This window comes from Cervus elaphus, chromosome 8, assembly GCF_910594005.1.
Source record: "Cervus elaphus chromosome 8, mCerEla1.1, whole genome shotgun sequence".
Classification (NCBI taxonomy): Eukaryota; Metazoa; Chordata; class Mammalia; order Artiodactyla; family Cervidae; genus Cervus; species Cervus elaphus.
The window spans coordinates 15175533-15192457 of NC_057822.1; the positions used below are offsets into that span (position 1 = coordinate 15175533).

At 53.2% G+C, this 16925-nt stretch overlaps 1 protein-coding gene across 4 annotated transcripts in view; it reads right to left on the reverse strand.

The window, feature by feature from the left end:
- Positions 1–6177: 6177 nt before the first annotated feature.
- The window catches only part of PHC2 (polyhomeotic homolog 2), a 114457-nt gene continuing 103709 nt past the window's right edge, over positions 6178–16925 (reverse strand). For all 4 annotated transcript variants that reach the window (XM_043909660.1, XM_043909659.1, XM_043909661.1 and 1 more), the window contains 6 exons: positions 15853–16055; positions 14059–14188; positions 13142–13256; positions 11924–12065; positions 10705–10981; positions 6178–7576 (listed from right to left, as the gene is read on the reverse strand). In XM_043909660.1, the coding sequence (XP_043765595.1) occupies positions 7422–7576; positions 10705–10981; positions 11924–12065; positions 13142–13256; positions 14059–14188; positions 15853–16055 (1022 nt within the window). In that variant the 3' untranslated portion in view covers positions 6178–7421. The remainder of the gene's footprint in view (positions 7577–10704; positions 10982–11923; positions 12066–13141; positions 13257–14058; positions 14189–15852; positions 16056–16925) is intronic.

Genomic DNA, 16925 nt, shown 5'->3' on the forward strand with positions numbered 1-16925 from the left:
AGGGGGTGAGGGGGTCTCCTCCAGCTCTCCTTACCCCTGCTGGGTTCCAGTGTCTCTAGACAGACTGAACCCCTGTGGTGAGGAGCCTGGCCACTGGAGCTAGACCCCCAAGTTTGAATCCCAGGCCACTTCTTAGCTCTCTGACCTCGGGCAAGATTCTGGGCCTCTACACTTGAGTCTCCTCATCTAGACATGCACTTCATAAGAATACCTACCTTAGAGGGCTGCGGTGGCTACTGAGTTCATACCTGCTCAGTGATTAGAACAAGGCCTTGCACGCAGTAACAGCTCAATAAACTAACTATTGTTGATTATCATTCATATTATTGTTGCTGAACAAGCCCTCAGGATTCTCAGCACGAACTCCCAGCTCCCCTTCCTGCCCTATAAAGTCCTTCCAAAATCTGCCTCCTCTGGTCTCTTCCAAGAAGGCAGCCTGATCAGACCCTCACGCCCCTGCCTTTCCTGCTGCCCCATGTCATTGTTCCTCAGCAGGTGTATCCAGTAAATAGATCAGAGAGGCCCCTTGCAGTTGTGTGTGTGTATTCACGCGTGCATCTCCGTTGGATGCATGGTTCTGTTCAGTTGGCCAAACCTGGGTGCACCGACCCCTCCCTCTGCCTCGCCCACCGTCTGCTGCCAGTCCTCAGGGTGTGTTGGCTTTGCCTCCTTGCTCTCCCCCTTCTCTGCTGCTCCTATCCCCCCAACCCCCACAGTGACCTTGCCTGCTCGTCCCCACCAGGACCTCCCTGCTCCCAGTTCCCCCTCCCCCGAACAGCCCCCAGAGTCAGCTCATAAAATGCCAGCTGCTTTAACTGTGTCCACATCACATGAACAGGGAAATCCTCAAAGGGGAAATGCATTCAGTAGGCAAACATATGGAAAGATGTTCACCCTCACTAGTAATCAAAGACTTACAGATTAGAACCAGGTGGGATGTTTTGCCTATAAAATGAGCACTTTTTAAAAAGAAAGAAATGAAAATAGCCACGCTGTGAGAATACAGCGAGATAAGCACTCTTACACCTGCCGGTGGGATGTAAATCACTACAGCTTTCGTGGAAAGCTCCTTAGCTGTGGGAATTGAAACCTTTAGCAGTCATCCCCTTTAATCCGATCACTGCAACTTCTGGGAACCCGTTCAAAGGAGACCATCTTCAGCATGGGAAAAGTTTATGCATCAAGATGTTCACTAGTTTCTGCTCATTCATGCATTCAGCCTACGCTTAGTGGTCACAAGCTCAGAACTGAGCACTGTGCTAGGTCAAGGATTCAGAGGTGAGCAAGACACAGACCTTGTCTTCCAGGAGTGGGGTCAGCAAGATGTGGATGGCCAGAAAGAGGGGAATACGGTCAGAGGACAGATGGCAAAGAGAGGAATGGAACAGCATAGCAAAGGCTGTGATTAGTGTAAATACAAGAGAGCATTAAGGGCAAACTTCAGATGGGGAAGAAGTCAGGGAAGCTTTCTGGAGGAGGTGCCCTTTAAGCTAGGACCTGAAGGATTGGAAGTTATCCAGGCAGAGAAGGCAGTGGAGGGGAAAGGGAGATCCGTGAAAAAGGAACAGTGATGTGTAGAAGTGAGGAAGTGAGAGAGAGCTTAGAAAGCATGTGGAACTGTAGGTCCTCCGCAGGGGTGGGTGGAGTGTGGATGGGGAGTGATGAGAGGTGAGGCTGGGGATAAGCTGGAACCAGATCACCCAGGACCCACGTTCTAGGCTGAGGGGTTTGGACTTCGTCTTGAGGCCCTGTGGAGCCCTTTTCAGGCCTTCCCTTCAAGGAGTGATGTAGCCAGATTTTTATTTGAAAAGTACTCCAGCCTGGACATGGAGTGGGAGGCAGTGGGCATGGCTGGAGGCAGGAAGACAGGTCAGTGTTGGCAGTGGGTTGGGGAGGAGTAGGTGATGAATGGCTGTTGAGGTAGGGTGGGCAGGACTTGGGGACCAGGAAAGAAGATGAAGGCTACTAGTCTGGTTGGGGGAGAAGGCAATGGCAACCCACTCCAGTACTCTTGCCTGGAAAATCCCATGAATGGAGGAGCCTGGTAGGCTACAGTCCATGGGGTCGCTAGGAGTCGGGCATGACTGAGCGACTTCACTTTCACTTTTCACTTTCATGCACTGGAGGAGGAAATGGCAACCCACTCCAGTGTTCCTGCCTGGAGAATCCCAGGGACAGGGGAGCCTGGTGGGCTGCCGCCTATGGGGTCGCACAGGGTCGGACACGGCTGAGGCGACTTAGCAGCAGCAGCAGCAGCAGTCTGCTTGGAGTTAAGGAGCTGGAGCCCAGAAGGCAGGTAGGCAGGCTAAGGAGAGAGTTCTGGGACTCCCCAGGAGGGCAAGGATGCTGTGGAAGTGGGAGAGAGCAAAGGGAGGAGAGCCAGGGCCCAGCACCGAGGACACGGTTGGGGACGGGCAGGGGGGCTGAGTGAGCCGAGGAGGAAATGGAGGTGGAGGCAGGTGGCTCTTCCCAGAAGTTTGACTGTAAAAGGAGAGAGAAAGGATGGTAACTGAAGAGGTTGAGGGATTGGGACTGACGGAGGCGTGTGTGTTTCTTTTACCAGGGAGACTTGAGCTTGGTTGAACAAGAGCTAGAGAGCACCCGTGGAGAAGGCATTATGCGGGCCACTCAGATACAACTGGGAAAGGCCCCAGTGTCCAGCTAAGTACACTTTTTATGAAGGTTCTGTAGTCACATGGAAAAATCTTACACAAAAACCTTCAATGGAAAAAGCAAGACCTAAACTTCATAGCTCTGTGATTACAGGTCTAGCAATGAAAACATGCAGCAGAAGACTGAAAGGAAGAAGTATCTGTGTAATAGGTTATGGGAGGGTTTTTCCCTTTATTTTTCCTCCCATTTGTCTCTAACGTGCTTTTATTGCTTTTTTTAATGAAGGAAAAATACAGAGCCATTTAGAAAGAGCAAGCAGTTTTAAGCCTTTCTAGTGACTGCAGGGTGAAGTCCACCTTCTCAGTCCTGCCTACAGAGCCTACAAAATCATTTCACACACTCACACCAGACCCAGCTTTCCCCTTCTAGAAACGAGACTTCATAGCCAGCAGGCCAAGGTGGTTCTCCTAGCATTGCTGGAAAAAGCAGATGGAGATAAACCACCCCAGTGTTGGTCTGTGGAGAGGTGGATGAATGAGTAATGCATCCCCGTGTAATGCAGAGCAGCCTCGACATTGAAAAGGATGAGGTTGGTGGATACATGCTCTCTGGAAAAGAAGGCCTAAGGGACTCAGTGGAAGAGGAAGTAACAGAACTGTGCATAGAGGCTGACCTCACTTCTGTGAGGGGAAGGCTCCTGTGCCCGTGCACCTGTGCATGTGTTCTTTTATAAAATGTACACAGATGTGTACATCTGTGTTCTTTTATGAAAACGTAGGAGAAAATCTGGAACGGCACTACCCAATAGAAATATAGTGTGAGCCAGGAGTGTAAATTAAAATTTTCTATTAATAGTAGCCATGTTAAGAGAGTGGAAAGAACTGAAGTTTTAATAATTTAATCCAATATATCATTTCAGTATGTAATCAATATAAACATTATTGAGCTATTTTACAGTTGCTCTTGGAAACGAGACTGCCCCCTGGAGGGACACCATGAGGTGGGTGGCAAGGGCAGGAAATGCTGGAGCAGAGCCTTCTGTGCCGTCCCATGCTCTTAAGCCAGTCCCTCCATCCAAGGCAGCCAGGCAGATACATCCCCAAGTGGTCGAGGTGGGCTCTACCCATCAGTCCTGGGAGGGTTCTGACACCTAGGCCTTCCACAGGCACCCACCAGGTCCTGCCAACCCCTCCTCCTATGTCCCAGCCTGGGAACCCTAGTCCACAGAGGCATCTGCCTGACCCACTGTTCCCAGTTCCTTGCGCAGACAATTTTAAAAGGACCCCCCACCCAGCTCCCACCTGCAGGAGGCCATCTCTCAAGGCCGCCTCACACGTGCTCCTGGACCCTCCTCACTTTCAGGAGGTGGTTAAAGATCAGTAGTTAGTTCCTAAGTGGGAATAAGTTTGCAGACCTGGATGGTCACTCCCAGTGGGAATAGAGAGCTCTGTTTCAGTGGAAGGTGCACCCCAAAGTCTGTTCTCTCTTCACCATGGGGTCAGAGTTAAGGGCAGCAGGAGAGTCACCATACTCTTCACAGGCTACAAGATCTCCCAGGAGGCAGTCTATCCCCTCTGCCCCGTTCATACCCTGGCCCGTCTGTACCCCATGGCGATGTCCCTCCAGCCACTTTCCCCCAAGGACCTCTATGGCTCAGCTCGTTCTTAGCGGGCCAGCCTTGGTGCCGCCTCCTTGACTGTTCTGGCCACCAGACTGGACTCTCTCAGGACAGTTGTCATGCCCCCATCTTCCCCCAGACACTGGCAGTGTCCCCACTCACCTGGATCCTTCCCCGAAAGCCATGTCAAGGAGCAGGTGGGACAGCCTTCCAAGAACCACCTCAGCCAAGAGCCAGGGAAGAAATGACCTGGTGACTGGGACAAAGCCGTTCCAGGCCATGTGTCAGAAACCACACCCCCAGGACCAAGTGGGATGAACTGCCTGGAGGACCCCCCACCCTGGGGCCAATCACCTGGAAGAGGGCGGATCTGAGTACGGTGGCTCTGGTTGGCCAGACGCACTGAGCCATGTTGTCCCAACACTTTTTCCTCCCCTCCAGGGCGGGTCCTCATGCTCCCCCCTTCAGGTCCTCTGTCGTATTTGCCACCCAGCGAGAACCCGGTTCTGCAGAGTTCCAGCCACAACTCAAGGGTACCTGATTTGTGACTTTGCATAGTTCACCTCCAGGAGCCCTTGACCTCTTCAGTAAAACGGTGTGCACACCAGCCAGCCAGGATAGGGTAAGAGCAACACAAGACCGTAAGATGGAAAGGTTCTGGAAAGGTTTATACCAGGCAGTTTTTTTTTTTCTTCAAGTGCAGAATATGACTCATCAGAAATCAATCTCATAGATTATGACCAAGATTTTAAAATTATGAACATGAACTGAAAATTATCAGAAAATTAGGTATTATTCTGTTCTGCTTCAGTTACATACATCTCAGTACATATGTGAGGGTGGGGAACAAACTTTCAGTCACGATCTGAAGTTCTGCAAAATTCTGTGTAAGGCATGATCAGGAGCGAATATGTGTTGAAGGAAGCACCCTTCAGACTGAGGCCTTCCACTCAGAGTGAAGAGACAGCAGGGGTGTTTCCCTGTGTCAGACCTGCAGATCCACCATACCCTCTTTCAGGAGTTTCGGCTCCCTCTCCGACCTCACATACAAGGACAGACTCGGGCTGGGCCTGGCTTTGTCCTCCAGAAAGCGAAAGTCAAGGTCCAGCATGGACTCGCCAAGCTGCACAGGCCACAGTGGCCTGCTCCCCTGCCCTGGAGAGGGGTGGGCAACATGGGGATCTTCCTGGGGGACCCTCCCCACTCCCTCAGCCCAGGGTCCCATGCTGGCCCCTGTCCTGCTAGCCATTCCCGACCTTCCGGAACACCAGACTTCCCAAGTGCTAGCTCCATCCTGTGGGTGGTCAACTAGTCAGTTATTTGTTTCTCCTCTTCCTCCAGGAAGTAGTTACAACTTAAAGGTTTTCCGGAGAGTTGTCATCAAGATGTGGGTATTGGCTCTTAAAAGTTCCCTGCTAATCAATCTCCCTGGGGCCCTGTTACAGACTTGAGTGCGTAAGTGGCCTGTGCTTGGGAGGCCCCTTCCTGAGGCAGAGACTCGCCTAATAGTTGGCTATTTCAGCATCCAAAGAATGCTCAGCTGTCGAGTGAGGCAGAGCTACCCCAAGGGCGGTGCTGGACAGGGAGCCACACCCACCACAGGTGCGAGTGTGAGGGTGGGGAGCTCTGGGCTCTGCCTCCCGTGTGCCAGGTATTCCTGGCGAACAGCGTCCTGTCTCCCCAGCGGCAGTGGCGGGTCGGGGAGGCTCAGAGTTGAAGGGGCCCTGGACCCTTGCACTCCCAAGGAATACCCGTGAAGAACAGGTGGGATCTGAACCGGGGCTTAAGCGTGCCCTCAAATGACACGGCAAAGCATGGAGGATGCGCTCTCCAGTTCAGGTGGCCGTCGCTCTCCCAGCCCAGGGACCCACCCTCTCCTTGCAGGTGAAAAGTAGCTCTTCAGGATCACAGAAAGGCATCCCCAGGGGAGAAAGGCACAGAAGGAATGGATTTTATGGATTTATTTTTAAAAAACAAAAAAGGTTAAAAAAGTCCTTCATTTCCAACCCTGCCTGGGGGTGTGAGTGGGGAATAGAATGAACTGAGAAGGGCACCCACCCTCCCCTGGGGAGAGTCCGACTCTTCCCGGGAGCCTGCAGCATGCAGGGCAGGTCAGAGGCCGGCCTCGCCCTTCCCGCCCCGCCTCCTCTATGGGCAGCTCACACTGCTGCCAGCAAGTTCCAGAAGTGTGGGAGCCGAGGCTGAAGGCTGCCCTCTTCACCTCAGTGGTCACTCCAGCTCTTCTGCCCTGGATGTTCTCTGGGCCCCACCACTGGGCTCTCAGGGTGGGCGGACAGGCAAGACCAGGAGGTTCAGCCTGGCCCAGCCCACTGGCAGCTTCCTTAATGCCATCTGTGACGCAGCAGGGCAGCTGGGGCGGGGGGCATCACAGTGCGGGAAGGGGCTGCAGAGACACCACGACAATCTGGAAAGGAAAATCTCCTGCTAACCTGCATCGCTTTCTGACCCTGCCTCTGCACCGAGGCGGCCCTTTTTCCCGTTCCCCATCCCGAGGCTGAGTGGAGTCCAGGACAAAGCACTAAGTGGCTGTTTGCTACAAAACACCTGGAGATGCCAGGGGGGGCTCTCGGCCCGTCAGTCAGTCCAGGCTCCCACACAGTCACACAGTCACACACACAGCGTTAAGGCGTCTGTACCAGCAGGTGTGGCCAAACCGGGCCCAGCTTCTCTCCCTCCACCTGCAGGGGTGAGGGGGGAGAACCCTTCTGGCGGCTTCAGTAACAGCTGAAGTGGGAGAAGCTGGCAATGGAAGAGCGAGCTGGGCCCCGAGAAAGAGGAGGAGGAAGGCAGGCGGGGGCTTCCGCAGCCTCTCTCCAGGCCTGGCGGCTGCCCTGGGAAGTGACCCAACTCAGGTTGGGAGCCCTGACCACATACCCCCTGGAAAATGGGGGACAGAAAGAGGGGAAGAGAAGCGGGGCTAGAGTTGTGGGACTTTGGAGGAAGCCAGTGCTATCAATATTTACAAGCATAAAGCCCCATCTTCTGTGCCACCTACCTCTCTGCCCCTCCCACAGAAAGAAAGGCCCCTGAGAGCCACCTAGGAGGTCCCGAGACCTCCCCCCAGCCACGCCCCACAGCGGGGCCCTTCCCTCCACTGGCCCTGCTCTGGGCCCCCAGGAGTGTCCGCCGGCTCTGCTCGGTCGGGAGGAGCCCCGGCGCCCGGCCAGCCCTAGGAGTCCTTGAGCATGCTGATGCGTGCGTAGATCTTGAGGGCGGGCCCCAGCTTGATGTTCATGGCGCTCATCAGGTGGTCCTCCTTGAGCAGCAGCAGAGCTTGCCCGTCGATCTCCTGGGCACGGAACTCCTCCGCGATTTCCTGGCAGCCTGAGGGGATGTGACCAAAGACAGTGTCAACCAGGGCTCCACGCGGTCACCCCTTCAGAAGCCCCGTTTTACTCAACCTTCATGACCACCCCGTAAGGAAGCTGATGCTGTTCTCACTTTACAGCTTGAGAGGCTCAGAGACTTAGCCAGAGTAGCAGACTCCGCAATGGCCTCCTTGTTTACACGCGTACTTGTTCACCCGCCACCCCCTCAATGGACAGGGCTACCCCAGGGAAGCGACAGCATGGGATTTCCGAGGCTGCATCATAAAGGCCACAGCACTTCACCTTAGTCTTTTGGATAAATCTCTTTTGGAGTGAGTCAGCCACGATGTCAGGAGGGCCCTCAAGCAGCACTCTGGAGAGGCCTGCCTGGAGAGGGACTGAGGCTTTCTGCCCAGAGTCAGCCCCCACAACCCTGGGACTGTGGCTGGAAGGGGGTTCCTCCAGCTCCAGGCCTGTAGGTACCTGCACCCCCGCTGCCATCATGATGGGGTCCTTGAAAGATGAGCCAGAAGTGCCCACTAAGCCACTCCCCAGAACTCTTGAGATGTGATGACTATTGTAGGCCACTAGGCTTGGGATAACATTTCTCAGAAGTGAATAACTAATACAGATTTTGGTACCTGGAAGAGGGGGTGTTGCCATCATCACCCCTTAGCAGTGTGGGTGTGGCCTGGGATGCAGCAGTGGGTGGGGGCGGGAGTCACTTCGAGGGGAATATCTAGGTTCCCTGAGAGACTTTGCAGAAGCCTGATGGCCTTTGAGGAGACTGCTGGGGAGGCTTAAAGCAAAGTGAGGAAATGGTTACTGGAAACTGGAAGAAGAGGGATCCTTGGTATGAAATGGAAAATTTAGCCACACTGTTGCTGGTGGTGACCTGGTGAGTGTGAGACTCCCACTGAACCAGCACTTCAGCTCAGGGGACCCCAGGCAGAACCTGCAGGTGCCGCCTGGCTTCCCAGCGCGGCTGTGGGAAATGCGAGGGGAAAAACTGGGAAACAGCAAAGAACCTGGATTTGCTGCTTTTGAAAATCCTCAGCCTCTCCAGATGGCAAATGATGCTAAAATTAAGAAATGGTTTCTAGTGCTTGTTTCAGCAGCACATAAACTAAAAAAAAAAAAAAAAAAAAAAAGGTTTCCAGGCAAAGACTAAATCCAGGACAGTCAAAAAAAACAGTTTAAAGATGAGACAGCGGGGGTGACTTTAATCATCTGTTAAATCTGCAGAAAGCTCTAAGGTGCGGCCTCAGAGAACTGCTGGATCAAATGCTCTCTCAGGATTTTATGGGCGTGACTCACAGTCTCTCCATTCAACAGACAGGCTCCTCAGACTGTTAACGCCACAGTCCCTCAGCTTCAGAAGAAGCTTAATATGGAGTAGGGCTTGTCTTGAAGACACTTTTGGATAAGATTTATTTAAAAAGCCCACAAAGAGGAAGAGACTTGTCTGGCAGAAACACTGCTCACTTGGACTGAAAGGGTCAGAGGTAATAGGAAATAAAGGCATCAGGAAGTAGGCTGAGCAAACAACTCCACGAGCTACCTCCTTTCAAGGGAGAGGAAGGATGAGTCAGGGTGGAACTCAGAGAGGAGGAAAATCATTCCAGGCTTGGACTCCTCGTTATCAAGGAAATGCCCACACACGCCTGGTGTGGACTGGTGACTCCTGCAGCCTCCCGTGTGCTCCCTTCTTCAACAGGCACATCTACCACGATGACCCTGTGCCCGTCCCACCATCTCCTAGGTTCGTGGAGGGAAGACAACGACCTTCCTCATTCTCAGGAGTGAAGGCTGAGGGAACCCTCCCTGAGGAGCTGGACCCATCGAGCTTCATCTGGGCCTGGACCTGAGTCAGATGCTGAGATCTTAAGACCTTGAACCACTGCTGTGATGGGATGAGACCCGTGGGGCCTCGGGTCGGGGTGGGGGTGTTCTGTATGAGGGAGGAACTTGAATTACTGGGGTGAACTATACTAACTGGCCTCCAAGTAGCTCCCTCCAATAACCCCTGCTTTCATGTCTTCATGAAGCCTTCACAATGAATGGTGTTGACCTGTGTGGTCAATAAGATACTGCTGAAGTGATAATATGTGATTTCTGAGGCTAGATCATAAAGGGCACAACAGGTGGCTTCCACCTTGCTCTCTTAGATCTCCTCCTGGGGGGTCAACTGGCTGCCATATCACAAGAATCCTAGAGCACGAGTGTTCTGAAGAGACCCATGTGGACAGTAACCGAGGCCTCTTGCCAATGGCCATCCCCTCCCTGAGAATCGCATGAGTGAAGCATCTGAGGATGGATCTAACAGCCCCAATCAAGCCTTCAGATGGCCTCAGCCTTGGCTGACACCACAGCCTCCTAAGAATGCCCGTGGCAGAACTGCCCACCCCAACCACCTGTGTGCTGACGAACTGTGGGGCTGCAGCAATAGATAATGAGCACACTGGGTTAAGTGACCGAGCCAAGATTTGAGCGCAGTTCTGTTTAACTCCGAAGCCCGCTCTCAACCACCATAGCCCACTTCAGTCTCTGAGTGAACCGGCTTATGGCCACCACAACCCAGCCAGAGCCTGGGTGAGACTGGCAGGAGAAACCGTGAAAAGCTCTGGGGCCTTAATGAGCGCAGCGGTGCAGATGCGGGCTCTGTCTTTCGAGCTTCATTTCCAGATCCTTGCCCTGAGACCCTGCATGCCCGGGGTCACGGGCAGCCTGTGGCTCCCTCACGTGCTTCTGCGTCTCTGCCCCGGCTGCTCCATCAGGCACAGGCCTGCGTGTCCACTGCCACTTGGTGTCCGCCTTCTGCGTTCTCCTTGACAGCGTTCCTACACTCCCACCTGACGCCCCTCCCAACTCGCCCCGGAAACACACAGGGTAGGTCACGTCATCATCGCCACATAGGCCCCTGGCGGAGCCCAGATATGCTGGCGTCTGGCCACAGGACACCAGTCAGGGCACTGTGCTAGAAGCTAAGTGCTCACGGGCAGGCATCCCCTCACGCTTATCTCTGCCCGTTCTTCAACCTGCATCTCTCACTGAACCGCCCAGTCTCTCCTGGGGGTGGTAGGTCTCTCACGCCCTCTCATTCTTTGCTACTCCAGGCAGGCATGGAACTCCCAAGGGTCTCACCTGGCAGAGAGCGGATGAATTCGTAGACGTCGTCCACATTCCACTTGGTGGGCTCACTTGGCAGGAAGTGGTGGCCCATGCCCACCAGGTCCCGCATGTGCACGTCAGGGAGCTCCAGGTCCCGCGGGCCTTGTCGCCGGCGGGAGGTGGATGAGCTGGCTGAGATGGGTGACAAGGGTTCCTCATAGCTTGAGTTATCTGAGCAACGGCTGGAGTCTTCCTGGCTGTGCGTTAGCTGCAGGGCAGCCGTAACTGAAAGGGGTACGGTGCCTGTCGGCTGGGAGCAGAGAGAAACAGTTTTCTTCAGGATGGAGGAGTAAACCAACTCTAGCAAGAGTGCTGGACAAAAGTAGGTAGTCTCCCCTTTCTACGTGGTTGGCTGCTATGTACCTTTGAATTCTACATCAAAAAGTATCTTTTGCAACGTCTTCTCTCTGATCCTAAGCAGAGTGAGTCCCAGTACTGGTGCACGTACCACCCTGCACTGCAATAATCTCATTATAGGTCTATTCTTTTTCGTAGATGTGGGTTTTTTTAACCAGGGCTCTATGGGTTTTGGGGAATGGTCTGTGCCACCTGAAAGAGCATGTAGATTTTCTTGTGTGTGTCCATTTTTGGCTTTCATCAGATTCTTAAAAGAGGTTTAAGAGCAAAACAATAAGTAGCAAAACAAACATACGGTCTAAAGCATCACACTAGGCTGTGAGTTCTTGCAGCACAATTCAGAGCTTTAGTGCCTAACAGTTCCTGGCACACAGCTGGTGCTGAAACATACTTAATGAACAGAACATCCAGTTTTTGATAGAGACCTTCAAGGATTCAGTGCTCTGATGCACAGAGAAGCAAAAAGGTGGGGAGATGAAGGGTGTTAGCTTCTTCTCCCCTAGCCCTTCAGGTAAGGTAGGCGTAGCTTCCTGGGACAGCCTGTGTCTTCATGGGCAGCCCCAGAAGTCAAGGATGGAGGTAGAGTGGGAGAATGGGGTGAGCAGAGGCAAGGTCAAGGAAGAGGGACCCTGGGTCCCTCTTGAACACCCATGGATCTAAAAGAGCTCTCTAAAGGGACATGGAAAAGGCTTGACTTGATACATCAGGAGATATGAGGATATGATGGAGCACTGACCGCCACAGCAGAAAGGACGGTGGGCACCCAGGGTTGTGCTAGGAAGGGAAGTCGGTGGAGACTTGAGAGAATGAGCTCCAGGCTCTGCCGGCCTCTCACCTGCTTCTTGGTATCCTTGGTAAGTGTTGGCAGACTGGCTTTGCTGGCCCGACGGCGGCTGTGGGTAGTGGCTCCTGCCTTCTGCAGCTTGCTCCGGTCCGAGTGGAAAAGCCCCACTCGTTTGGTGCACCCCACGTTGTACCTGCCAGTCAGGGGAACAAGGGAGGTCAGGGCAGTTGCAGGGTGCCCATGGGCCCCAGGAGGAATAACAGCAGCTAAGGGGCAAAATCTGAGTCTGTCTACTCGTTCCAATCCTAAGTCTATCACTCAGGACTGGCTGTGTGAATCTGGACAAGTTGCTCAGGACCTCTGTTTTCCCATCTGGAGTTGGGGATGAGACCACTCACTTTCTGTAACTGGTCTGGCAGTTACACAAGCTTGTGCTTGACCCAACTGCCTGGGTTGCGGTAAGAACTCAGGGCTGCCCTATTCTATTCCACATGTTACCTGTGCCAAGAAGCTAGTGTCCCCTGTTCTGATGCGGGACAGCTTGGCAAAGCATCACAAAGGTGCCAGGAGGACCTCCAGCATAGCCCGAAGGGAAGGAAGGCTGGGACAGCCCTACTCTAACTTGTCCGCAGGGCCCCTCTGCCTGGGGGCCTCGAGCCCCTTCTTTTGGGAGCTCGGGCCCCTTCCACCTTGGCACAAGGACCACACAGCACTTAAGAGTCAGACGTCTAGATTCCCAGCTCAAAGACTTTAGGCACAACTACTTCTTGTGCCTCAGTTTCCTGTGTTTCTCAGTTTCCTATCACGTATAAAGGACCTGACAGCAATACCTGTCTCACACGGTTACTCAAGACGAGATGACACAATGCATATTAACGCTTGGCACAGAGACCTGCATACGGCAGGCCCACAATAAACACTGGTGTCTGCTGTGATCATCTGTCTTCTGAGTCGGGTGAAAGCTCACAAAGGAAATGCAGTCAGTATAGTGTCAGGGCAACATTTCCAGGGGGGGCTTAGGTAACTGTAAGGAGATGGGAGCTGCCAGAGCCAGGTGCCAGGGCTGCCCAGGAGGGCCAGACAGCTAAACGCCTCTTCCTTCCCAAGTGGGCTTAATGCTGCTTTCCCAGACCTGCTCATGGAGTTCTCGGGTGAACAAGTGACAGGACACTGCTTCCAGGCAGGGCACGGAAATAGGGCGCTGGGCACCAAGGCGCGGCCCTGAGAGGAGGGGAGGGCTGGGCACAGCAGCGGGGTGAGGGCACTTACCTTTTTGCACAAGCCATGGAACAGAAACGCTTGGAACGCTTGAACTTGTAGGCGAAGTCCACCCGGCCACAGAGCTCGCACTTGAGTTTGAGGGGAGTACCCTCCTCTTTGGATTCTGAAAGGCATGAAAGTTTGTAAGTGTGGACAGTGAGTGGTCCCCACAGGACCGTCCACAGCCTGCCCTGCGGCCTCTCACACTCCGCCTAGCCTGTCCTTGTGCTCATAGCCATGCCCTGCAGCAGCGGTCTGGACAGCGCCAAACCACGTTCCCCGCTGTTTTAGGAAGGGCTATGATTTCGTCCCCTGGACACCTGGCAGTTTCTTCTTTTAGGGGCTAGGAGACAAAACACGGTGGGGAAGAACTAGCGGCCCCCTCTTTATGACTCTAGGAGAGAACAGGCGACCCTCTAGAGGGAAAGTGCTAATACTGTCACCACTGGTCTGCGATCACCCTACCCTTCCTGGGGGTGTCTGGCTGGCTGCTGGCCTGGGTATCAGAGCCCAGGAGATGGCAGCCCCGCCTCCATTTAGCCAGGGGCTTCTGTGGCAAGTGAGCCCTCACTGGCTTCACTGTGCCTCTGCGCTGGCCCCTCTCCTGAGTGCAGGCCCCTGAGGCAGAAAAAGAAGGCGGCAACTCGCCTGGGGCCGCACTGGCTGGCTTACAACTCAGCAGTAACTCCTGGGGATCCCGGGGCTGGAGTGGAAGAGGACACACGTTTCCCCGGGGACAGGAGCTCCTGTCTGCTTTTGAGGGACGGGGCTGAGTGCACACTGGGGGAAATGTTTGGTCAATCAACATGTTCACACACTTTCTGGCTCCGAGACCCTCTGTGGACACCAGGAAAGGAGCTTCCAGCCTTGCTGATGTCCTGCTCCACCCTACCCGAAGCCCCAGCATCCAGGGTCTGGCATGCTACCTTGCAGATAGGGCTCCTCCATCTCTGAGTCAGTGGTGGTGGTATGGTCCTGCTGCGGAAGTTTCTCAGGCAAGAACCCCTGTGCATACTTCTTCTTGAGATTCCCCACCAGCAGGGACGAGCGTCCCACCTAGAGGACAAGGCGACAGGGAGGCCGTGAGGGTCAGGTGGGCAGGCTCCCTTGCTCTCAGCCTCATCACAATCACAAGTATAAAGCACCCAGGCGCAGAGGTCACCCCCCACCACCATCCAGGCACACCTGCTCAAGGCCTGTTTTGCTGTTGAGCTCATGAGGCAAGAGGCCAATGGCCACCAAAGGACGGGGATGAAAATGGCTTCAGCCCAGGACTGACGGATGGTTTAGAGGGTCAAGAGGGTATCTCTTCTCCCAAGTTGTCTAAGGGGCACAGGTTCCAGCATCGCTGGAACCAGGGCCAGGCCCTAGCCCTCACGTCTTGGGGCAGGAACATGGCTGAGGCTGCGTGTGAGTCTATAGGTGACAAAAGAGTCCCGGCCACCATTCCTGGATCCCTTACTACTCTCCCTTACCACTGCCCTACCCAAGTCAGAGGGACAGGCAGCCACAGGGGAGAAGAGGAACACGAGAATGCAGGGCCACACTGAAAGGCCAATTCTGGACTGGCTCATTCACGCTTTGGTTTACCCCCTTTGTTGCCTTTTGATTAGGCAGCCTGGTGGCCAGAGCTCTAGCGGGGAGACTGGGGCTGCTACCCCGTCTGCATCTATACTGTGAGGTTCTGGTGTTTCTCTAGGAGGCCAAAGGGAGGACTGAGTCTAATGAAGGAGGGGATGTGAAGGGCTAAAGCTCCCTGTAGCTAAGGGGCCACAGGCCTTGATGGACCTCCAGAGGGAAAGCAGATGAGAACCTGTCCGGGCATTTTTGTCTTCTGGCATTTCAGAAGGGCAGTCCACCCATCTCAGTTAATCAAGCTCAGAGGCTTTGACTGACTGTTTAAATCACTCATGGATCCAAAGAAAGCACAAAAGACAGATGGCATCCCATGAAGATGCTGTGTCTCTAACAACCAGTTAATTTTATCATGAGAGAGGCTGGAGTGCACCTGGCTCTGGGCCCTTCTCACCTATGGAGCAGGCAACCTGTCTCACCAAATTACACTTGCACTATCAGTGCTGGGTGCTGTGTTCTAATGAGCCATTTTCTTGCCTCTTCTGTACTTCCCTGTGGTATAACGCTTAACTTGGGACACTTGATGAAATGCCCCTTTCTGAATAGCCCCTTACTCTCACTCCTCTTTCAAGGCTCTGTCCCCAGAAAAGAAGCTTCAGGCGAGAACTCTGTTCACTTATCTTCCATTCAGATAGGTCTTGAGGATTCTCTTCTATACAGGTTTCCTTTGCTCTCTAACTGGCTAAAGGGTTGCCATTTGGGAGTTGTGGCATTCAAACCTGAACAAGGTCTCATTTCCCAAAGTACATCATCCTGCACCAACACCCCAATGTGAACTCCCTTCTAACCAAGGGGTTCCCACTTCACCAGGTGGGGACACAGCTGAGTCTGTCTGGAAATTTCTAACTAAAGGGGTCATGCCAATTATTCTTAGTTACTGACCCCTTCTGGATCTTAGGAAGACACGCCTACAAAGAAAATGGGTCTGACACTCCTTTGGGGGGAAATAAGCATGGAAAGAGCAATTTTTTTTTCACATTTTTAGAAATTTTACATGGAAATGTAAAAATACTCTAATACACATCCAAAGTATACTTATTTAAAAAAAAAAAAAAAAAAAAGAGGGGAAAAGAAGTAGTCCGTACCGGGAAAGGCTCCGCCCCCTCCTGGATCACAAACCCTTCGATAACATGCGTCAGGATTTGGGGTTTCACAATGGCCTGTGGTGGTTTATTCTCACCATTCTGGGGGGCAGTGCCGGTGATGCTGGAGGCAGAGTTTCCGTTCCCTGAGGTCATGCCGGGGCTGCTGAGGTCGGTCAGTGCATGAACAATGCCCTGCCCTGTCTCTGTGCAAGGAAAGGAGGACACAAGCGGATGAGGTCAGAACCAGGTCGAGGCCAGCAGAAGGCGAGCAGGGACTCCACCTTGCCCTCAGCGACCACTCAAAGTGGTACAGTTTCCGTGGACACACCACCACGAGAATATACTCCGCTCTACAGCAATGAAGCTCAACAACCAGACGTGTTTCTTATTCTTATCCTGCGCTAAGAATAGTTTGACTAGGTTAAACAGACAAGGATTCTGCCTTTCTGAGAAGTGAAGACCTTGGTCAATATTGATCTGGACAAACAACTTAACATTCAGCTCAAGGGAAAAAAGTGTATTCAAGGTACCATCTAAAACCAGGATGAAAAAAGCTGAACTAGGTACAGGGCTTGGGGCTTGATGGGTTTGTGGGAGACAGATTAAACGAAATTTCTATGAGGTTCCTCGGAAAAGGGCCCAATTTTAAGCATGCTGTGAAATGTCAAAGTACTGAACCCCAAGTAAACATTGTAATATAGATCTGCCCATGCAAAGACTGGCTGTTTGGGATCACTGCATTGAGATACGTGTGTTCTATTTCTCCACCAAGAAAGCCGCCAGGCAGAGATGAGGTTATCTATGCTGTTCCTGCAGGTCCTGTGCTTCGAATCAAACCTTTTATCCAGTTCTCAGCTTCATACTCAATCTCATCCTTGGCCGACCACAGACTCTTTCCCTCCATGGACTGCGCTGCCTAAGTTCTCCCCATAGGCCTGCCAGACTTCCTCTGAAAGGCCTGACAGAGAGCTCCAAAAAGTGTGAGGGGGAGCCTCCATGGAACCGCATGAGGGACCTCCTCGTCTCCACTTCAAACAGTACTTCTCATGAGCTGCTTCACTCTGTGAGAAACA